We start from the raw sequence: 23,177 nt of genomic DNA, 5'->3' as shown, positions 1-23,177 counted from the left end.
TCAAAAAAGATTCAACACAGTGTAACAAGTAGGATTAATGGATATACTGACTTTAACTATGACATCAGAAAGACAAGAACAAAATAAAAATGGCCACAGTCTGAGTATGTAAAATTAATAGAATAGAATAGTTCAGTTAGAAGGGACCTACAATGATCATCTAGTCCAACTGTCTGACCACGTCAGGACTGACCAAAAGTTAAAGCATGTTATTAAGGGCATTGTCCAAATGCCTCTTAAACACTGACAGGCTTGGGGTATTAACCACATTTCAGCTGGTCCCTTACAATTTTAGTGTCCACAAATGGAAAGTCACTGTTCCCACACTTGTGGTCCTGTGATTCAGGGGACTGGGCAGCCCAAGGTCTATCAGCATTATTAAAGGCTGAGGTAAAAAAAGCATTCAACGCCTCTGCTTTTTCTTCATCCCTATTAGTCAAATGACCATCTTCAACAAGTATTGGTCCAATGTTTTCTTTAGAACTCCTCTTGCTATTAACATACTTGAAAAAGCCCTTCTTGTTATCTGACACAACACTGGCCAGTTTCAACTCTAATTGAGCTTTGGCCTTTCATGTCTTCTCCCTGCATATATGAACTACGGCTCTGTAATCTTCCTGCAAAGCCTGACCTCCCTTCCAGAGATCATACAATTTCTTTTTCCTCTTGAGCTCCATGAGGAGTTCCCTGTTCAGCCAATCTGGTCTTCTGCCCTGCTTGCTTGACTTTTGACACAATGGGATTGCCTGCTCCTGTGCTTCTAAAAGGTGGTTCTTAAAGACTGACCAGCACTTGTGGACTCCTAAGCCCTCTAAAGCAGATTCCCAGGGCACTCTGCTAACTAGCTCCCTGAGTAGCTTAAAGTTTGCTCTCCTGAAGTCCAGGGTAGCAACACTGCTGTCCTTTTTTCTCATCACACTGAAAATTTTGAACCCAACCATTTCATGATCACTGTGGCCAAGACAGCCACCTACCATCACATCTTCCAGGAGTCCTTCTCTATTCACAAATAGCAAGTCTAGGAGAGCATCTTTCCTAGTTGGCTCCCTGAGTACCTCTGACAAGAAGTTATCTTCCACAAACTTCAAGAATTTCCAAGACCTGCTCATCTCAGCAGTATGATATTCCCAGCTGATGTCTGGGAAGTTGAAATCTCCCATAAGGACAAGGGCTACTGAGCCAGAGATTTCTACTAATTAATTGCCTATAGAGTAATGCATCAGCGCTTACATCCTGGCTGGGTGATCAGTAGTAGACACCCACTACAACATCTCCTTTGTTTTCCATGCCCCTAATCCTCACCCAGAGGCTCTCAACCACATCATCACTAACTGTAAGGGCTGTACAGTCAAACCTCTCCCTTACATTCAGTGCAACTCCTCCACCTCGCCTGCCCTGCCTATCCCTCTGGAACAGCCTGTAGCCCTCCATCCCAGCACTCCAATCGTGGGACTCATTCCACCAAGTCTCACTAATATCGATGACATCATAGCTCTGGGAACTGACCAACGCTTCCAGTTCATCCTGTTTGTTTCTCATACTGCGTGCATCGGTGTACAAGCATTTCAGATGTGCTCCTTATCCCTCTGTGCTCCCTGGAGCAGCGTCAATGCTCCTGTTAGCATTGCCACCCTCAGGTAGTAAAATGTCAATCCTTGGCTTAGCTACTGTAATCCTGTTGGTATCCCCTTCCCCCACTGATCCTAGTTTAAAGCCATCTCAATCAGTCCCACCAGCTTATGAGCAAAGATACATTTTCCCCATTGGGACAGGTGGATCCCCTCAGGCCCTAGCATACCTTGTCTCTCAAAGACTCTTCCGTGGTTATAAAACCCAATGTTCTGGTGGAGGCACCAGTCCTGGAGCCAGGTATTGATGTCTTGGTATGAGAGACTGAATTGTTATCTCAAGCTGTTTGTCTCAAAGATTGTTAGGTGTGAGAGACTGGACTGTCATCTCAAGCCATTCATCTCAAGGATTGTTTGACTGAATTGTGAACTGCTTATCTTGAGCCCTTTGTCTCTGGGATGGCATGTTTAAGCAGGACACTCCTCTGTCCATAAGGACGATTACCAGGCCACTGAGGCATCCAGGGGAGGAAAGGGGCTGGAGCTGACGAAGCATGCAGGAATGTGGAGACTACCATTCTCATGGAAACTGTAGTCTTTGAGATAAGATACTGGTTTCTGGTGTTGACCATGGGAAGGTTGTGTGATAGACAAAACCTACAGCACGTGAACAGTGCATGAACAGTATGTATGTGCATGCATCATAGGACTATGCCCTATAAAAAAACGTGGCAACAAGCTGTGGTGTGCACCCACCACCGAAGAATTGAAGTCTGAGGACCAATGGGACGCCACTGGATCCATGGTGGCGACTATCCTTGCAACTCTATCCTGACTGCTTGCTTGATTTCTGCCTTTTCTTCCATTCTATCCTATCGCTACTATTTTCTACTTTTGATAATAAAAGCTCTTTGGGGTATATGGCGCTTGACCTCATTTGTGTCTTAATCTCGCTCTTGGGATCATATCAAAACCTTCCCTGACATTGGATCGGGACACTTGGGCACACCTGTTTCTTCTGAAGTCTCTCCCCATTACTGGGAGGACTGAGGAAGACACTACCTGTGCTCCTGAATCCTTTAGCATTCTTCCCAGGACCCTGAAATCTCTTCCGATTGACCTTAGACTTTTTGTTGCGACATCATTAGTACCCACGTGAAAGAGCAGGAATGGATAGTAGTCTGAAGGTTGTACTAAGCTCTTCAGTCTTGTGGTGACATCACTAATTTGGGCCCCAGGGAGGCAGCAAACTTCCCTGAAAAGACCGTCCAGTCTGCAACTAATAGAGGTATAAACTATTTCACATCTGAGCAGAAGACTAAGAAAATAATAGTGAGATATTCTTCAACACCAAAGGACTTGGCATTTTCAAAGAGAGTATGCAATAAAAGGATGTGAGAAATTTTGTAAAAGCAGCAATTAAACATATGTTAAAATTTCATATTTACATACTTGTTGCCATCCTATGACATCCTATGCTAATCAATTTATGTGAAGTCTCTAGTAATTTTTTATAAAGACAGGCCATAGGCCAGGATTCCCCCCTCCAAGACAAATAAATTAAACACATAGTGACAATGAGGAACAATAAGACAAACATTAAAGCACCTTTCCTACCCCCTTTCCCAGGCTTCACTCCAGACTCCTCTCCTCCCCCCTCTTATAATCGTTGCAGCTTACACTCAGTCCCATCAGCGAGGCCACAAGCAGTACAAAGCAGGGGTTTACAGTCAGTACATAGCACTTTCTCTCTGCCACTCCATTCTTCTTACACTGTTTTTCTGCTCCGGGCTGCAGGGAATATTTGCTCCGCCATGGAGCACCTTCTCCTTCTACAACCTTGGTGGCTCCCTCTGTTATTTCTCACTCTTTTTGTTCCCTCCTCCTCTGCCTGTCTGGCATTTTCTGCTCTTTCTTAAATATGTTTTTACAGAGGCACCACTGACTTAGTTGATGGGCTCAGCTCTGGCCAGCAGTGGGTCTGCTGCAGAACCAGATGGAACCAGCTGTGTTCAGAACAGGACAGCCCCTGACCTTCTCCCACAGGGGCCACCTCTGCAGCACCACCAGCCCCCCCAAAACCTTACCACATACACCTATTACACTGTGGTGGGTTGACCCTGGCTGGACACCAGGTGCCCACCAAAGCCGCTCTATCACTCCCACTCCTCAGCTGGACAGGGGAGAGAAGATATAACAAAGGGCTCATGGGTCAAGATAAGGACAGGGAGAGATCACTCAACCAATTACCGTCACGGGCAAAACAGACTTGACTTGGGGAAAATTAACTTAATTAATTGCCAATCAACCAGAGTAGGGTAATGAGAAATAAAACCAAATCCTAAAACACCTTCCCCCCACCCCTCCCTTCTTCCCAGGCACTGCTTCACTCCTCAATTCTCTACCTACACCCCCCCCAGCAGTGCAGGGGGATGGGGAATGGGGGTTACGATCAGTTCATCACATGTTATCTCTGCCACTTCATCTTCTTCTGGGGCAGGACTCCTCACACTCTTCCCCTGCTCCAGCACGGGGTCCCTCCCACAGGAGACAGTCCTCCACAAACTTCTCCAACGTGGGTCCTTCCCACGGGCTGCAGTTCTTCACAAACTGCTCCAGCATGGGTCCCTTCCACGGCGTGCAGTCCTTCAGGAGCACATTGATCCAGCATGGGTCCCTGGCGGGGTCACAAGTCCTGCCAGAAAACCTGCTCCATGGGCTCCTCTCTCCACGAATCCACAGGTCCTGCCAGGAGCCTGCTCCAGCACGGGCTTCCCACGGGGTCACAGCCTCCTTCAGGGGCATCCACCTGCTCTGGTGTGGGGTCCTCCATGGGCTGCAGGTGGATATCTGCTCCACTGTGGACCTCCCTGGGCTGCAGGGGGGCAGCCTGCCTCACCATGGTCTTCATCACAGGCTGCAGGGGAATCTCTGCTCTAGCACCTGGAGCACCTCCTCCTCCTCCTTCTTCACTGACCTTGGTGTCTGCAGGGTTGTTTCTCTTACATGTTCTCACTCCTCTCTCTGGCTGCAGTTTCTGTGCCCACTACAACTTTTTTCCTTCTTAAATATGTTATCACAGAGGCACTACCACTGTTGCTGATTGGCTTGGCCTTGGCCAGCGGCGGGTCCGACTTAGAGCTGGCTGGCATTGGCTCTGTCGGACACAGGGGAAGCTTCTAGCAGCTTCTCACAGAAGCCACCCCTGTAGACCCCCCACTACCAAAACCTTGCCACACAAACGCAATATATACAGATACCTAAAAACAAATAGATATTTTAACTGAAGGTATAGTTGTGTATAACCATTATCCAGAAAGTAATAAAATCAGCGTGGTAGAGTGAAAGCCTGAAGCTCCCCAAATTTGGCAGTGTGTCAAAGCACATTCCAAGAAGTATACTCTTTCAGAAAATCTTTGACAGAGAATTAGTGCAATCGGGGGCTAACTGGGTGTCAGTCAGCGGGTGGTGAGCAATTGCATTGTGCATCACTTGTATATTCCAATCCTTTTATTATTATTGTTGTCATTTTATTAGTGTTATCATTATCATTAGTAGTTTCTTCTTTTCTGTTTTATTAAACTGTTCTTATCTCAACCCACGAGTTTTACTTTTTTTGTTCCGATTCTCTCCCTCATCTCACTGGGTGGGGGGGAAGTGAGTGAGCGGTTGTGTGGTGCTTAGTTGCTGGCTGGGGTTAAACCATGACAATATAAATCTCATTCTCTAAACTAAGAGACAGTAGCATTGAGCCCATATTTAAAATATAACACAACAGCTAAAAAAGATTTCAAATTTGAAGTTTCTCAAAGAAACTTTCACAAACCCATCACTTCAGTAGATTTAAAACTGCTCTGAAGCTCTTGACAGCAAGCTGGTATTGGTCAGTTTCAACTAACAAGGGTAAACAACTTTTTGGAAGGTTTCATATTTTCAACAATCATGTATCCCATGGCCAAACCATCCTTTCTTCCTTATTTTATCATACTGATAATCATAGAATAGCCCAGGTTGGAAGGGACCTTGAAAGATCATCTGGTCCAAATTTTAATCATTTTCCTAGTACCTGAGATTAAGGTGATTCAGTCAGCTCTCAATTATCCATGATAATAGAGGACTGGGATAAGAAATAATAAGGGCTGTGCTGGATGTAGAAGAGCTATGCTGCACAAAGTCAACATAGTAGAGTCACCTGTGCCTATCTCTACTCAGCTGCTTTGTACTGTGGGAAGATCAATTTGTTTAGATGCAGCATCAAACTCAAGCTATATCCAAGAATTTGCTTATGATTTTTCATTTGCTTAGGCAGGTACATTAATGATGGCCTCAACTTCACAATTATTTTTCTGTACACACACCTTTGTGCATTAGCTCTCCCAGGCATGCTGTTTCATCTACACGTAGTTTACATTTTTGTTTGCTTAGCTTGAGGCCAGCTGTCCTGGTTTCAGCTGGGATAGAGTTAACTGTCTTCCTAGTAGCTGGTACAGTGCTATGCTTTGAGTTCAGTATGCGAAGAATGTTGATAACACTGATGTTTTCAGTTGTTGCTCAGTAGTGTTTAGACTATAGTCAAGGATTTTTCAGCTTCTCATGCCCAGCCAGCGAGAAAGCTGGAGGGGCACAAGAAGTTGGCACAGGACAGAGCCAGGGCACCTGACCCAAACTGGCCAATGGTGTATTCCATACCATGTGACGTCCCATCTAGTATAGGAACTGGGAAGTGGGGGGGCAGGGAATCGCCGCTCGGGGACTAGCTGGGTGTCGGTCGGCGGGTGGTGAGCAATTGCCCTGCGCATCATTTGTACATTCCAATCCTTTTATTACTACTGTTGTCATTTTATCAGTATTATCATTATTAGTTTCTTCCTTTCTGTTCTATTAAACCGTTCTTATCTCAACCCACAAGGTTTACTTCTTTTTCCCAATTTTCTCCCCCATCCCACTGGATGGGGGGGAGTGAGTGAGCGGCTGCGTGGTGCTCTAGTTGCTGGCTGGGGTTAATCCACGACACCAGCAGACTGCTTGTCCTGGTTTCAGCTGGGATAGAGTTAATTGTCTTCCTAGTAGCTGGTACAGTGCTATGTTTTGAGTTAGGGATGAAAAGAATGCTGATAACACTGATGTTTTCAGTTGTTGCTAAGTAGTGTTTAGACTAAGTCAAGGATTTTTCAGCTTCTCATGCCCAGCCAGCAAGAAAGCTGGAGGGGCACAAGAAGTTGGGAGGGGACACAGCCAGGGCACCTGATCCAAAGTGGCTAACGGTGTATTCCATACCATGTGATGTCCCATCTAGTATAGGAACTGGGAGGTGGGGGCAGGGAATCACCGCTTGGGGACTAGCTGGGTGTCAGTTGGCAGGTGGTGAGCAATTGCCCTGCGCATCATTTGTACATTCCAATCCTTTTGTTACTACTGTTGTCATTTTATTAGTGTTATCATTATCATTATTAGTTTCTTCTTTTCTTTTCTATTGAACCGTTCTTATCTCAACCCACAAGGTTTACTTCTTTTTCCTGATTTTCTCCCCCATCCCACTGGATGGGGGGGAGTGAGTGAGCAGCTGCATGGTGCTTAGTTGCTGGCTGGGGTTAATCCACGACAATGTGTTAGTGCTAACTTTACAACAGCAGGACTAAATTTCATGCTTAGTAAACTGGAACTGAAGATTTACATGAGACACTTGTAACAACTGGTTTTACTGAGCACTCTACTTCTCCAAAGCTCAGCACAGTTTTGACCTTTCTGGTACCAGAATGGGTGATTATCTCCCATTCGTTGTATGTGGGCTAACAAGTTACATTAATGCTTGCATGAGACTATGCATTTTATATAAATAAATACATATACACATACACGCTGTGGTGCGTTGACCTTGGCTGGCCACCAGGTACCCACCAAGCTGCTCTCTCACTCTTCCTTCTCAACAGGACAGGGGGAGAAAAATATTATTAAAATCTCATGGGTCAAGGTAAGGACAGGGAGATCACTCACCAATTACCATCATGGGCAAAACAGACTCCGCTTGTGGAAATTAATTTAATTTATTGCCAATCAAAACGAAAAACCGCCCACCATAGGAGAAGATCAGGTTTGAGACCATATAAGGAACATAAATGTGCACAAGTCCATGGGACCTGATGAGATGCATCCACGGGTCCTGAGGGAACTGGCGGATGAAGTGTCTAAGCCACTATCCATCATATTTGGGAAGTTGTGGCCGCCCGCTGATGTTCCCACTGACTGGAAAAGGGGAAACATAACCCTCATTTTAAAAAGGGGAAAAAAGGAAGACCCGGGGAACTACAGTGCAGTCAGTCTCACCTTTGTGCCCAGCAAGATCATGGAGAGGATCCTTCTGGAAACTGTGCTAAGGCACATGGAAAATAAGGAGGTGATTGGTGACAGCCAACATGGCTTCACCAAGGGCAAATCGTACCTGACACATTTGGTGGCCTTCTACGACGGGGTTACAGCATTGGTGGATAAGGGAAGAGTGACTGACGTCATCTACCTGGGCTTGTGTAAAGCATTTGTCACTGTCCCACATGACATCCTTGTCTCTAAATTGGAGACGTGGATTTGATGGATGGACCACTCAGTGGATAAGGAATTGGCTGGATGGTCGCACTCAAAGAGTTGCGGTCAATGTCTCGATGTCTGAGAATATTGAAATATTAAAGAACTACATCAAACTAAGCCAGGCAATCAATAAAACAGTAACTTTAGGAATAAGACAGAGCATCCTGCTGCTCAAAAGATCCTTGAAAAAAATGAGGAACAAGGTTTTTCATATTATTTATGAATATAAATATTTTATGATTCTTTGATCCTTTTAGTTTATTTACTTCTAATTTGAGTGGGGTTTTGAGCAGAATATCAATTACATACATTTTTAGTACTAAATACATTCTCTTAAAAATAAAGAGGAAGATTCAATTAAAGTCTTTTTCTAACATCTGTTACAGTTTATACGAGGACCCAAACTTGCCCAAAAATTCTGAAGTTTTCAGATTCCTGGAAATAAGTACAGGCAATTTGGCAAGCATGCTCATGAATATATTAACTAATAAGAGCCATTTTTTTCCCCAGTTAATATATTATCAGGGGAAAAATATATAAAGAGGCTTACATATCTAAATACTTCAGGCAAAAATATCAAGAACTCCCTCGGCTAGAAGTTGTTAACAGAGCTCTAATAGAAATAAAGAACCAAACCAGCGTAAATTCTTTCCCTTCCCTGCCAAAGATAAACTACATTAGGGAGGAAAGTATTCAAAACATAGTAACAGAGGTGACTCACCCATATGAACATATTTTGCACACTGGAAACGGGCGGGGGGGGCGACACACCCAATAATGCAGTTCTGATGGGAGGAGAAAAACATTTCCCCTCTCCCTACACCACCGAAATACACAGTTGCTGCCCATCACGTAAATCTGAAACAGTTACTACAACAGTTTTGTAATATATGCAGTACTCCTGCCCTGACATATGACCTGTGGAGTTTGAAGGTATTCAGAGAAAGATAAATGAGCAAAGTGAGTAAATGATTGCTCCTTTTCTGCTCTGGAGCTTTCTGCCAAGTCTAACTTTTCCCCTCAGCTGGGATGCTCCTCTAGAAGGTTGCTAACACAGATACTGCAGGGATTGAAAGGCTATAGATATTTTCTTCCATTGGTTCTAATCCAAAAGGAATCTTGTAGCCAACAAGATTCCCAGATCTGAACTGTACCATTATTTCTTACATATTTTTCAAACTGAAAGTGACTTAGTCAAATGGGCAAATCCAACTTTATTTTGGTTTGCAGGTACACACACACACATCATTAAGTTTGTTTCATTTCTGTAAGCAGGCAAGGTACTGAAATGCAAGCAGAATCCGCCTACATTTAACTGCCTTCTGTACTCAGAAGAATAAAGAAGGCCAGCAGAATGGGATTATGTCAACTATAAAATAAACATAGCAACCATGATGTTTTAGGACAATTATCCCAGAAAATAAGCTAGTATTCAATAAACTTGCATTACTTAATTTTGAAAGGAAAATTCTTAGAATGCTGGAAAAACTGCATAAAGAGAAATGATCTTTCTAAAGCGTACAACACTATGCTTTATCATCTTTAATCACATATTTGAAACTTGCACATCATATTGGATCATACTACATTACAGAGACACTCAAACTGAACAGTTCAAGAGATTGTCAGTGGGAGTCATAACCTTCACTTCTAAGACAGTTTCAGATTCAGCAGAGGAGCTTTATTATTCCTCATACACCTGATGTAATTTCATTAACTCATCCGTACTCCCTCTATAAATAGATTTTATCAACTCACACACACACCCCTCAAATCAAAGGATTACCTAATCTGAAATAATTGGAACCTTCCATGACTAGCCCCCTATTCTTTGACAGTTGGGAGAAAAGAACAGTAAATAAAATATTTAGCATTTAAAAATCAAAGGAGTTTTTTGTTTTATCAAATCTTACTGTTATAATTACAAATATTTGATAAAGCACCACAACTTTTATAGTCCTAGCTTTGGGTGGAATCTTTACTTTCACTCTCATAAATCACTGAATATTTATGACACAATCATACAGCCCATCAGCCACATGATCCATTTTGAACTGAGACTGTGAAGAGGCAACATATTTATTAAGGAATTATAGTTCCACTTTTGCACTCAAATATTTTCTTCAGAAAACACAGCCCTTCCAAATGAAAGGCTGTGTTATGCCAATAGGACAACACAGCCAAGCTTAGGTTGCCATTGATTTTGATGTAACATTTTTTTTTTAAACCAATAAAAAGTGGTAGACTATTAGTCTTTGAGATTATTTCTATGAGCATTAAGTTGATTATCACAGAAAATACACTATAGATAATATTATCTTTCTCTAGCTACTAGTAAAAACAATCCCAAGAATGGAACATTATTAATTTTCCAAACTCATTAAATGAATTTCAAAATACATCTGCTAGTAAAAGACATTTTCAATATTAATATGTCATGGTTTAAGCCCAGCCGGTAACAAAGCACCACGAAGCTGCTTGCTCACCACTCCCCCCTGGTAGGATGGGGAGGAGAAAATATAACGAAAAGCTCATGGGTTGACACAAGGACAGGGAGGGATCACTCACCAATTCTGGTCATGGGCAAAAAACAGACTAAACTTGGGGAAAAAACAAAACCAATTTAATTTACTACCAATCAAATCAAAACAAGGATAATGAGAAGTAAAACCAAACAAAACATCCTTGTCTCTAAATTGGAGAGACGTGGATTTGACGGATGGACCACTAAGTGGATAAGGAATTGGCTGGATGGTCACACTCAAATAGTTGCGGTCAATGTCTCGATGTCTGAGTGGAGAGCAGTGACAAACGGTGTCCCTCAGGGGTCCGTAGTGGGACCAGTATTATTTAACATCTTTGTCAGTGACATGGAGGGTGGGATTGATTGCACCCTCAGCAAGTTTGCTGGTGACACCAAGCTGAGTGGTGCAGTTGATGTGTATTGGGTCTGGCTGAGATGGAGTTAATTCTCCCCATAGCAGCCCTCATAGTGCTGTGCTCTGCATTGGTAGCTAGAAAGGTGTTGATAACACACCAGTGTTTTGGCTACTGCTGAGCAGTGCTCCCACACCATCAAGGCTGTCTCTCCAGCATTTTCACCCCCCTCAACGGCAGGCTGGGGCTGGGCAAGATCTTGGGAGGGGACATAGCCAGGACAGCTGACCCAAACTGACCAAAGGGATATTCCATACCATATGACGTCAGGTCAGCTATAAAAGCTAAGTAAAGGGAGGAGGAAGGGGGGCATTTTTTTCTTCTGGAGCAACCACTACGCGTACTGAAGCCCTGCTTCCTTGGAAGTGGCTAGACATCACCTGCTGATGGGAAGTAGAGAATAACATCATTTGTTTCCCTTTGCTTTCATGCGCACAACCTTTGCTTTCACTTTATTAAACTGTCCTTATCTTGACCCACAAGCCTTTTGTTATATCTTCTCTCCCCTGTCCAGCTGAGGAGGGGAAGTGATAGAGCGGCTTTGGTGGGCACCTGGTGCCCAGCCAGGGTCAACCTACCATAATACGCTGGAGGGAAGGGATGCCATGCAGAGGGACCCTGACAGGCTAGAGAGGTGGGCTCGTTGCAAACCTCTTGAAGTTCAACAAGGCCAAGTGCAAGGTCCTGCACCTGGGTCGGGGCGATCCCAAACATGGATACAGGCTGGGCAATGAGTGGACTGAGAGCAGCCCTGCGGAGAAGGACTTGGGGCTATTGGTGGATGAAAAACTGAATATGACCCGGCAATGTGCATTTGCAGCCCAGAAAGCCAATTGCATCCTGGGCTGCATCAAATGAAGTGTGGCCAGCAGGTTGAGGGAGGTGATTGTCCCCCTCTACTCTGCAGTTGTGAGACCCCACCTGGAGCACTGTGTTCAGCTCTGGGGCCCCCAGCATAAGAAAGACATGGACCTGTCAGAGCAGGTCCAGAGGAGGGCCACAAAAGGTGAGCTGGGGCTGGAGCACCTCCACTATGAGGACAGCCTGAGAGAGTTGGGGTTGTTTAGCCTGAAGAAGAAAAGGCTCCGGGGAGACCTTATAGTGGCCTTACAGTACTTAAAGGGGGCCTATAGGAAAGATGGAGAGGGACTCTTTATCAGGGAGTGTAGTGATAGGATGAGGGGTAATGGTTTTAAACTGAAAGAGAGTAGCTTTAGATTAGATGTAAGGAAGTTCTTTACTGTGAGGGTGGTGAGACACTGGAACAGGTTGCCCAGAGAAGTTGTGGATGCCCCATCCCTGGAAGTGTTCAAGGCCAGGTTGAATGAGGCTTTGAGCAACCTGGTCTAGTGGAAGGTATCCCTGCCCAAGGCAGCAGGGTTGGAACTAGATGATCTTTAAAGGTCCCTTCCAACCCAAACCATTCTATGATTCTATGATAAAATAACCAAGTCTGCAGCAAACCAGCAATTTCATTAGCAATTTGGACTTTATAATTCCCTTGAGAGTTTTGGGTTAACATCAAGGGTTGTGTTTCAACCAGACTTATACAAGCTCAGCAAAAAGTATTTGGTTACATCATAGTCAGCTCTCGGTTAAATGTGTCTACCTGAAAGACTGAACTTTAATTTGAAATTAGTCTAAAGGCAAACTGTAAAGTCAAACAAGGATGAGATCAAAAATCTGTGAATTCTATTCTAGGGGACACTGAAGAGCTAGAAAAATGTAACAATCCGCAACTACAGCTGACAAACTGTACCTACAATCAGAAGTTTGATTTCTGACACATACATTTTTACAAATTGATATTTTACTAATTGTTATTTGCACAGGAAATGAGGAAAAAAGGAAAAAAAAAAGCATCCTCTCAATACACTCAGAAGGAAATCCATCCAGTCACTGTTCTTGCACAGATGGGTCAAACTTGAAACAAAAGAACAAAAAAAAACCACTTCAGCACATATGTCCTAAAATAGACTTTAAGTAATTTGAAAGAGATACAGGAAATAAATGGACAACAGAAGTTAGCTTTATTTATATTTTCACTCCATTGTCACAAATTAAGCTGGTTTTCCCAAGGATGATATGTGGATATCAAAGCAGTGTGAAAGTTTGGTTTTGGAGGAGTGGACAGCTTAGTACACTAAAAGGCTCAGGTCATTTCGTGTATGGGGAGTAAAGGCACAAAGCTAGGCAGAAGACAAAGTGGAAGAGGGCCAGACATAAAGAGGGACTTAAAGCGGTGCTTTGAAAAATAAAGCTATATATACAACTGTGATAAGGTAAGCAATAAGCCTAATTGTTTTCCTCCTTTTTCCCCAGCTGGAACCTGTAGTTCTCTGTTTTCTAAAGCTTGGCACCTTTTTCATGCCTAAGCTACATGGAATCCACAGTTTGACAAGAAGCTGCCCTTAAGTCCCCTGAAGGGCCTGCTCCAAGGACTGCAGTCATATCTATACTTCTTAGAATGTGGCTGCTAAAACAACAATGAAAGTTTTCTCACATTGTTATACAGTAGAGAATCACAGAGTCATTTATGTTGGAAGGCACCTCTTGAGTTCATCTAGTCCAATCCCCCTGCTCAAGCAAGATCAGCTACAGCAGGTTGCCCAGGACCATGTCCAGATGGCTTTTAAATATCTCCAAGGAGGGAGACTCCACAACATCCCTGGGCAACCTGTTCCAGTGTTTGACCACCCTCATACTAAAAAAATGTTTTCCCATGTTCAGATGGAATTTCATGTGTTTCAGTTTGTGCCCACTGCCTCTTCTGCTGTCAATGGGCACCACTCAAAAGAGCCTGGCTCCATCCCCTTTGTACCCTCCTTTCAGGCATTTATACACATGGATAAGATCCTGCCTGAGCCTTCTCTTCTCTGGACTGAACAGTCTTAGCTCTCTCAGCCTCTCCTCATAGGAAAGATGCTCCAGTCCCTTAATCATCTTTATGGCCCTGAACTGGGCCTGCTCTAGGAAGTCCATATCTTTCTTGTAATGGGGAGCCCAGATCTGGACACTACTCCAGGTGTGGCCTCACCAGTACTGAGTAGAGGGGAAGGATCACCTCCCTCGACCTGCTGGCAACAGTCTTCCTAACGCAGCCCAAGATGCTGTTGGTCATCTTTGCTGTAAGGGTGCATTGCTGGCTCATGGTCAGCTTGTTGTGCACCAGGACTGCCAGGTCCTTCTCAGCAAAGCTTCTGTCCAGCTGGGTAGACCCCAGCACATTTTAGTGCCTGGGATTATCCCTCCCCAGGTGCAGGACTTTGCATTTCCTTTGTTGAACTTCATGGGATTCCTCTCTGACCAATTCTCCAGCCTGTCCAGGTGCCTCTGAATGGCAGCACAGATATCTGGTGTATCATCCAGCCCCCTCAAGTTTTGTATCATCTGTGAACTTGCTGAGGGTGCACACTGTCCCATCATCCAGGTCATTAATGAAGAGGTTAAACAGTATTGGCCCCAGTATCAACCCCTGGGGTAGACCACTAGTGACTGGCCTCCAACTGGACTTTGTGATGCTGATCACAACCCTCTGGGCCTGGCCATTCAGCCAGTTGTCAATCCACCTGTCAACATCTCTAACCCTGTGGTGGGTTGACCCTGGCTGGACGCCAGGTGCCCACCAAAGCCACTCTATCACTCCCCCCCCCTCAGCTGGACAGGGGAGAGAAAATATAACAATGGGCTCATGGGTCAAGATAAGGACAGGGAGAGATCACTCACCAATTACCATCACAGGCAAAACAGACTCGACTTGGGGAAAATTAATTTAATTTATTACCAATCGACCAGAGTAGGGTAATGAGAAATAAAACCAAATCCTAAAAACACCTTCCCTCCACCCCTCCCTTCTGCCCAGGCTTAACTTTACTCCCAAATTCTCTACCTACCCCCCGAGCGGCGCAGGGGGACGGGGAATGGGGGTTACGATCAGTTCATCACATGTTATCTCTGCCACTTCATCTTCTTCTGGGGCAGGACTCCTCACACTCTTCCCCTGCTCCAGCACGGGGTCTCTCCCACAGGAGACAGTCCTCCACAAACTTCTCCAACGTGGGTCCTTCCCACGGGCTGCAGTTCTTCACAAACTGCTCCAGCATGGGTCCCTTCCACGGCGTGCAGTCCTTCAGGAGCACATTGATCCAGCATGGGTCCCCGGCGGGGTCACAAGTCCTGCCAGAAAACCTGCTCCATGGGCTCCTCTCTCCACGAATCCACAGGTCCTGCCAGGAGCCTGCTCCAGCACGGGCTTCCCACGGGGTCACAGCCTCCTTCAGGGGCATCCACCTGCTCTGGTGTGGGGTCCTCCATGGGCTGCAGGTGGATATCTGCTCCACTGTGGACCTCCCTGGGCTGCAGGGGGGCAGCCTGCCTCACCATGGTCTTCATCACGGGCTGCAGGGGAATCTCTGCTCCAGTGCCTGGACCACCTCCTTCCCCTCCTTCTTCACTGACCTTGGTGTCTGCAGGGTTGTTTCTCTTACATGTTCTCACTCCACTCTTACAGCTGCAGCTTCTGTGCCCACCACAACTTTTTTTTCCCTTCTTAAATATGTTACCACAGAGGCACTACCACTTATCACTGACTCGCTCAGCCTTGGCCAGCAGCGGGTCTGTCTTGGAGCCGGCTGGCATTGGCTCTGTCGGACATAGGGGAAGCTTCTAGCAGCTTCTTACAGAAGCCACCCCTGTAACCCCCCCCGCTACCAAAACCTTGCCACACAAACGCAATACAAACCCATACTTTGTCAGTTTGTCTATGAGGGTGGTATGGGAGACAGAGTCAAAAGCCTTACTAAAGTCGAGATAAGCAGCATCCACTGCACTGCCCTCATCCACCAAGCTAGCCACCTCATTGTAGAAGGCTATCAGGTCGGTCAAGCCTTATTTCCACTTTGTAAAACCATGCTGACTAATCCTGATCACCTTCTTGTCCTTCATGTGCCTGGAAATGGTTTCCAGGATTAGGTGCTCCATCACCTTCCCAGGGATCAAGGTGAGGATGACTGGCCTATAGTTCCCCAGATCTTCCTTGTTGCCCTTCTTGAAGATAGGAGTGACATATACTCTCTTCCAGTCTTCAGGAACCTCTTCCAAACACCATGACCTTTCAAGGGTAAAGCAAAATGGACTCACAATGATATCAGCCAGATCCTTCAGCACTTGTGAGTGTAATGTCCAGTTTGTTTAAGTATTTCCTAACCTGGTCCTCCTCCACCAAGGGTAAGTCTTCCTTTCTCCAGAGTTTCCCTATGGTCTCTGGGGCCTGGGATTCCTGAAGGCTAGTTTTACTGTTAAAGACTGAGGCAAAAAAAGCATTGAGTAGCTCAGCCTTTTCTGTGTCATTTGTCACCAGGTCCCCTGCCCCATTCAGCAGCAGGCCCATGTTTTCCCTCATCTTCCTTTTGCTTTTTATATACTTGTAGAATCCTTTTTTGTTGCCCTTCACAGCCCTCAACAGATTCAACTCCAGGTCAGCCTTGGCTTTCCTAATCCTGTACCTGCATGATCGGACAGCAACTCTGTGGTGGGTTTATCCTGGCCAGCAGCCAATCACGCACACAAACACCCTCTGCGCTTCCCCACCTGCGCAGCAGGATGGGAGAGAAAATAGGCAGAACAGGAGCAAGAAAACTCATGGGTTGAAATAAAGACAAGGAAATCACTCACTCATTGCTGTCATGGGCAAAACATACTCAACTTGGGGAATTTAACCTAATTTACTGCCAATTAACATAAACATTTAATTACTGATTCAGGTATTGTGATATCATTGGTATTAGTGAGACTTGGTGGAATGAGTCCCACGATTGGAGTGCTGGGATGGAGGGCTACAGGCTGTTCCGGAGGGACAGGCAGGGCAGGCGAGGTAGAGGAGTTGCACTGAATGTAAGGGAGAGGTTTGACTGTACAGCCCTTACAGTTAGTGATGATGTGGTTGAGAGCCTCTGGGTAAGGATTAGGGGCATGGAAAACAAAGGAGATGTTGTAGCGGGTGTCTACTACTGATCACCCAGCCAGGATGTAAGCGCTGATGCATTACTCTATAGGCAATTAATTAGTAGAAATCTCTGGCTCAGTAGCCCTTGTCCTTATGGGAGATTTCAACTTCCCAGACATCAGCTGGGAATATCATACTGCTGAGACGAGCAGGTCTTGGAAAATCCCGCTTGTGTGCCTCTGCCCAGGTGCTGCTTCAGGGATCCCCTGGTTTGCAAGGTAATGAAAATAAATTTAATCTTTGCATTTCATCTGTGGTTTTGTGGTTGTCCCTGCATCCTGCCTGTGTCGACTCACACAGTCTTGAACCTGATCTTCTCCTACGGTGGGCAGTACCTCATTCTCCTAGTCCCTGCCTTTGGATTCTGTGAGTTGGGTGTGATGGCTAGAGCACTTGCTGGTGAAGACTGAGGCAAAGAAGTTGTTGAGTACTTCAGCCTTCTCCATGTCAGTTGTAGCCAGGTCTCCTATTTCGCTCATCAGAGGGGCTACAGTTTCTTTCACCTTCCTTTGTTATCCTATGTACCTAAAGAAACCCTTCATGTTATTAGGTAAGAATCAGGGGAAAGGCCAACAATGCAGATATCATGGTGGGAGTCTGTTATAGACCACCCAACCAGGATGAAGAGGCAGATGAAATATTCTATAAGCAGCTGGGAGAAGTCTCACAATCACTAGCTCTTGTTCTCGTGGTGAAATTCAACTTACCAGATGTCTGCTGGAAATACAATACAGAAGAGAGGAAACAGTCTAGGAGGTTCCTGGACTGTGTGGAAGATAACTTCCTGACACAGATGGTGAATGAGCCAACTAGGGAAAGCACCTCCCTGGACCTGTTGTTTGCGAACAGAGAAGGACTTGTGGGTGATGTGGTGGTTGGAGACGGTTTTGGGCACAGCGGTCATGAAATGATAGCATTTTCGATTCTCGGTGAAGGAATGTGGTTAGCAGAACCACTGCCTTGGACTTCCAGAGGGCAGACTTTGGCTTGTTTAGCAGCCCGGTTGATAGAGTCCCTTAGGAGGCAGTGCTGAAAGGCAAAGGAATACAGGAAGGCTGGACATTCGTCAAGAGGGAAATCTTAAAGGTTCAGGAGCAGGCTGTCCCCATGTGCTGAAAGATGAGACGGCGAGAAAGAAGACCAGCCTGGCTGAACAGAGAGCTTTGGAAGGTTATGGCACAGCTCATCTTGAGTGCCATCATGCGGTACATACAGGATGCCCAGATGATCAGGCCCAGTCAGCATGGGTTTATGAAAGGCAGGTCCAGCTTGACTAACCTGATGTCCTTCTATGACAAGGTGACCTGCCTAGTGGATGAGGGAAAGGCTGTGGATGTTGTCTACCTGGAATTTAGTAAAGCCTTTGACACCATTTCCCACAGCATTCTCCTGGAGAAGCTGGCTGCCCGTGGCTTGGACGGATGTACTCTTCGCTGGGTAAAAAACTGGCTGGATGGCCGAGCCCAAAGAGTTGTGGTGATGGAGTTAAATCCAGTTGGTGGCCGGTCACAAGTGGTGTTCCCCAGGGCTCAGTATTGGGGCCAGTTCTCTTTAATATCTTTATCAATGACCTGGACGAGGGGATCGAGTGCACCCTCAGTAAGTTTGCAGACGACCAAGTTGGGTGGGAGTGTTGATCTGCTTGAGGGCAGAAAGGCTCTACAGAGGGATCTGAACAGGCTGGATCGATGGGCCGAGGCCAATTGTATGAGGTTCAACAAGGCTAAGTGCCGGGTCCTGCACTTAGGTCACAACAACCCCATGCAATGCTACAGGCCTGGGGAAGAGTGGCTGGAAAGCTGCCTGGTGGAAAATGACCTGGGGGTATTGGTCAACAGCCAGCTGAATGTGAGCCAGCATGTGCTCAGGTGGCCAAGAAGGCCAATAGCATCCTGGCTTGTATCGGAAATAGTGGGCCCAGCAGGACTAGGGAAGCGATCATCCCCCTGTGCTCGGCACTGGTGAGGCTGCACCTTGAGTACTGTGTTCGGTTCTGGGCTCCTCACTGCAAGAAAGACATTGAGGTGCTGGAGCATGTCCAAAGAAGGGCAACGAAACTGGTGAAGGTCTAGAGAACAAGTCTTATGAGGAGCGTCTGAGGGAACTGGGGTTGTTTAGTCTGGAGAAAAGAAGGCTGAGGGGGAGACCTTATTGCTCTCTACAACTATCTGAAAGGAGGTTGTGGTGAGGTGGGTGCTGGTCTCTTCTATCAAGTAACTAGTGATAGGACGAGAGGAAATGGCCTCAAGTTGTGCCGGGGAGGTTTAGATTGGATGTTAGGAAAAATGTCTTCACCGAAAAGGGTTGTGAAGCATTGGAACAGACTTCCCAGGGAGGTGGTTGAGTCACCATCCCTGGAGGTTTTTAAAAGACGTGTAGATGTGGCACTTAGGGACATGGTTTAGTGGTGGACATGGCAATGTTAGATTTACGGTTGGACTCAATGATCTTAATGGTCTTTTCCAACCTAAATGATTCTATGATTTTTACGTCCCTAGCCAAGTTCAGCTTCAGCTGTGCCTTAGCTTTCCTGATCCCCTCTCTGCACTCCCAGGCTATATCCATATAATCTCCCTAAGATGTGTATCCCTGCCTCCACTGCCTATGCATTTTGGTTTTGTGTTTTAGTGTGGCTAAGATGTCTTGACTTTGCCAAGCTGGCCTCCTGCCTCCTGCCTCCCCTGTCTGACTTCTTGCACATCGGGATTGAGAGCTCTTGCGCCTTAAGAAAAATGTCAGCAGAACTTGGTAAGAAAAGTCAGCTAAAAAGAAAAAAGACTGAAAATATTTTATCGTTTCAGCCTGTCGTGGTTTAACCCTGGCTGGCAACTGAGTACCACACAGCCGTTCACTCACTCCCCCCACAATGTTATGGGGGAGAGAATCAGAAGAGTAAAAGTGAGAAAACTCATGGGTTGAGATAAAGACAGTTTATTTTTAAATAGGTAAAGCAAAAGCCACACAAGTAAGCAAAGCAAAACAAGGAATTCATTCACTACTTCCCATTGGCAGGCAGGTGTTCAGCCACCTGCAGGAAAGCAGGGCTCTATCACATGTAAAGGTTACTTGGGAAGACAAATGCCATCACTCTGAAATTCCCCCCTTCCTCCTTCTACCCCCAGCTTTATATTGCTGAGCATGATGTCATATGGTATGGAATATCCCTTTGGTCAGTTGGGGTCAGCTGTCCCATCTGTGTCCCCTCCCAACTTCTTGTGCAACCCCAGCCTACTCACTGGCAGGGCAGTGTGAGAAGCAGAAAAGGCCTTGACTCTGTGTAAGCACTGCTCAGCAATAACGAAAACATCCCTGTGTCATCAACACTGTTTTCAGCACAAATCCAAAACATAGCTCCATACTAGCTACTATGAAGAAAATTAACTCTATCCCAGCCAAAACTAGCACACAGCCCTAGAATCAAGAGAGTTTTGTGTATAGCTTGAATCAGGTAGACTTTGCAAAGTGGAATTAAAATAAACCTATAGGGCTACTGTTTATCCAGGCAGATGAATCTCATATTCTCTTATCTATTCCCTAAAATAGTGTAGAAAAACCCACCTCCCCCCCAAAAAAAACAACAACAAAAACCCCAAACCAAAACAAACAAACAAAAAAAACCCACAAAAATCCAAACCCAAAACACTTCTAGTTGAAGGTTCAAGACAAACTGCCTGAAGGAAAACTCATCAGTCATGTTTGGACTATTCATTGTCATGTTAAATGTAATTCTGAAGCAATACTATTTTTACAGAAGACACATGCAAACATATTTTCAGTTAGAGGTCACCAGACCCTCTCAACAGCCTCTCTCAACCTTCTACAGGCTGCAGCAGACTGACTCAGTAGCCTTAACCAGGCTAAAGCCACTTAAACGCTTCCTCCTCCCCCTTCGCTGTATTCAGCTTTTCCTCCTTCACAACCATTACCTCCTGCCTGTGCTAAACCAGTCTCAGTAATCCAAAGCAAAGCTGCAACTACAGCAAACTTAGAGACACTACTCAAAAGTCATTTTTCCTTCCAATTATTTTGCACCTACTATATCTGCAAGTAATGTATAATGTTATACTATCTGAAGGAAATAATCCTAAAACCCTGCTCAACCAAACAACACTGTTCATTGTCCCACCACTGCCACTATATTTACTGTGGGCATTTGACTGCATGTGCTACGTTGTCAGTTTTCAGCATTTCTCATGTGCACTGCCAAGTTTCTCCCAGTCTGAAGTCTTCTATTATTTTTTCTTCCCATGTATATTTAAATAAAGAAATCCTTACATGGCTTTAACAGATTTTATTTATCATATTATCATATTTCTCACATATCACAGTGCCAACACCTAAAAAAGTAGTTCTTGCAGACTATTTCAGCATTAGCCAATTTTGACAAAGTTCTAGCGTTTGGTGTCCTTTTTACACACACACACATGCACGATGACCGTTTGCTTTCTTCTAACACCTTTGCTGTTTTGGTTTTTTTAACGGACGAAAAATAAACGAAACGATGAACACACTACTGCTTTCCCACGTATCTTGAAACACAATATCCCTCGCAAATAATCCTTCCCCCCCGCCCCCGCTTGCAGTAACCCCATTTTAACTCCTGGAGAACAATGCACTTCATTCCGTGCCCCCTCCCCGGCCTGGCCGCTGCCTGCACCCCGGGCCCGGACACGGCAGGCAAGTCCGTCCAGGCGGAGAACAGGAAGACAAACAGGGAGGGGGCAGGAAGATATGCGGTCCCGATGAAAAGTTGAGAGCCAGAGAGTTATAAAGCAGCGGTGGGAAGCTCCCGATGCCCCCGCCCCCACCCGGCGGCAGCACCGTCCCCAGCAGCCAGGCTGAGGCTCTTTGTTATCAAAGTTGTCCCAAAACCTTGCGCTGCCACAAACACCCCCTGGCCCCGCTGGGGCCAGGAGGAAGGGACGTCCAAGTGCACTCCTCCGTCCTCGCCCTAGCGCGCCGACGGCTCAACGGTCACCCTCTGACCCCACGTCCCGCCACGCTGAGGAGCGGGGGAAGGGGGAGCGAGCGATGGTTCCCGCCAGCACGACTTATGTTTTCCTCCTTCCCACTCAGGCAGCCCCTGCCAGCCCCTCCTGTCCCGCCACCTCTCCTGCCGCGGGGCACTGAGGGACACCTTCCCGGACCCTTCTCGCCCACGGCGCAGAGGGCAGCCTCGATCACCTCCCTCCACGTCTCCCCCAGCCCTCGTGTCGGGCCTCCCTACCCACCGCGGTGCGAGAGCAAGGGCCCCCGTGGTCCAACTCCTCCCTGCCTCCCGCCGCCCCGACCCGTTCCCGTTCGGTCCCTTCCGCTCCCCACGGGCTCCCCCTTCCTTTCCCAGAGCGCGCACCCGGCCATATTACCCGCGAGCAGGAAAGTTACGTTGTGCAAGGTATGTACGCGTGTAGACGCCCGGTCAGGCAGGTTCTACTCACTTCTCCCTAGCCTGGGTGTCGGACGGGACGCTGCTGTTGCTCTTGCCTTTGCCGTACATGCCTGCAGAGAGCTCCGACTGTCACGCACCTGTCAACCCATCACACCCTCCCCGGGAACAACCCCGTCACCATGGAGACACTGCCACACACACACACCATTGGCCTGCCGCGCAGGAGGGCACACCCCACACACGATGATTGACAGGCAAAGAACAGGACAAACTGCTTCCTCCTCCACTCTCTCACCCACCCTCTCGGCTCCTCCTCCTCCTCCTCCTCCTCCTCCTCCTCCTCCTCCTTCTTCTTCTTCTTCTTCCTCCTCCTCCCTCCCTCCCTCCCTCCCCTCCCCTCCCCTCCCCTCCCCCGCTTGCGTTCTCCCTTCCCCGGTACAAGGGGGAATTAGAAACGGTTCTAGAAGGATTTTAAACAACTCGCTGTTCCGAGCGCGCGCTACCCGCCCTCCGTTGCTACCGGCGAGAGAGAGCACGAAGGAGAGAGGGAAAATGCGGACTGGACTCAGCAGCTAGCACCACCAGGCAGCTCCCAGTCTCCCCGTTGTTCAGCCAGCTGCACAGACCACTACGCACTGCCGCCCTCCCCGACACCTCTTCCCCGCCCCTAGCCCATTCAACCAGCTGTGGAGTGCGC

The 23,177-nt window shown here is 46.5% G+C and overlaps 1 protein-coding gene across 5 annotated transcripts in view; it reads right to left on the bottom strand.

Annotated features, from left to right (window-relative positions):
• Positions 1-22,734, bottom strand: part of LOC126035472 (single-stranded DNA-binding protein 2-like) — a 211,099-nt gene extending 188,365 nt beyond the window's left edge. For all 5 annotated transcript variants that reach the window (XM_049794099.1, XM_049794100.1, XM_049794101.1 and 2 more), the window contains exon 1: positions 22,530-22,734. In XM_049794099.1, the coding sequence (XP_049650056.1) occupies positions 22,530-22,588 (59 nt within the window). In that variant the 5' untranslated portion in view covers positions 22,589-22,734. The remainder of the gene's footprint in view (positions 1-22,529) is intronic.
• Positions 22,735-23,177: the final 443 nt, after the last annotated feature.

This window comes from Accipiter gentilis, chromosome W (genome assembly GCF_929443795.1).
Source record: "Accipiter gentilis chromosome W, bAccGen1.1, whole genome shotgun sequence".
Taxonomy (NCBI): Eukaryota; Metazoa; Chordata; class Aves; order Accipitriformes; family Accipitridae; genus Astur; species Astur gentilis.
This window is presented reverse-complemented; position numbering and strand designations above follow the sequence as displayed.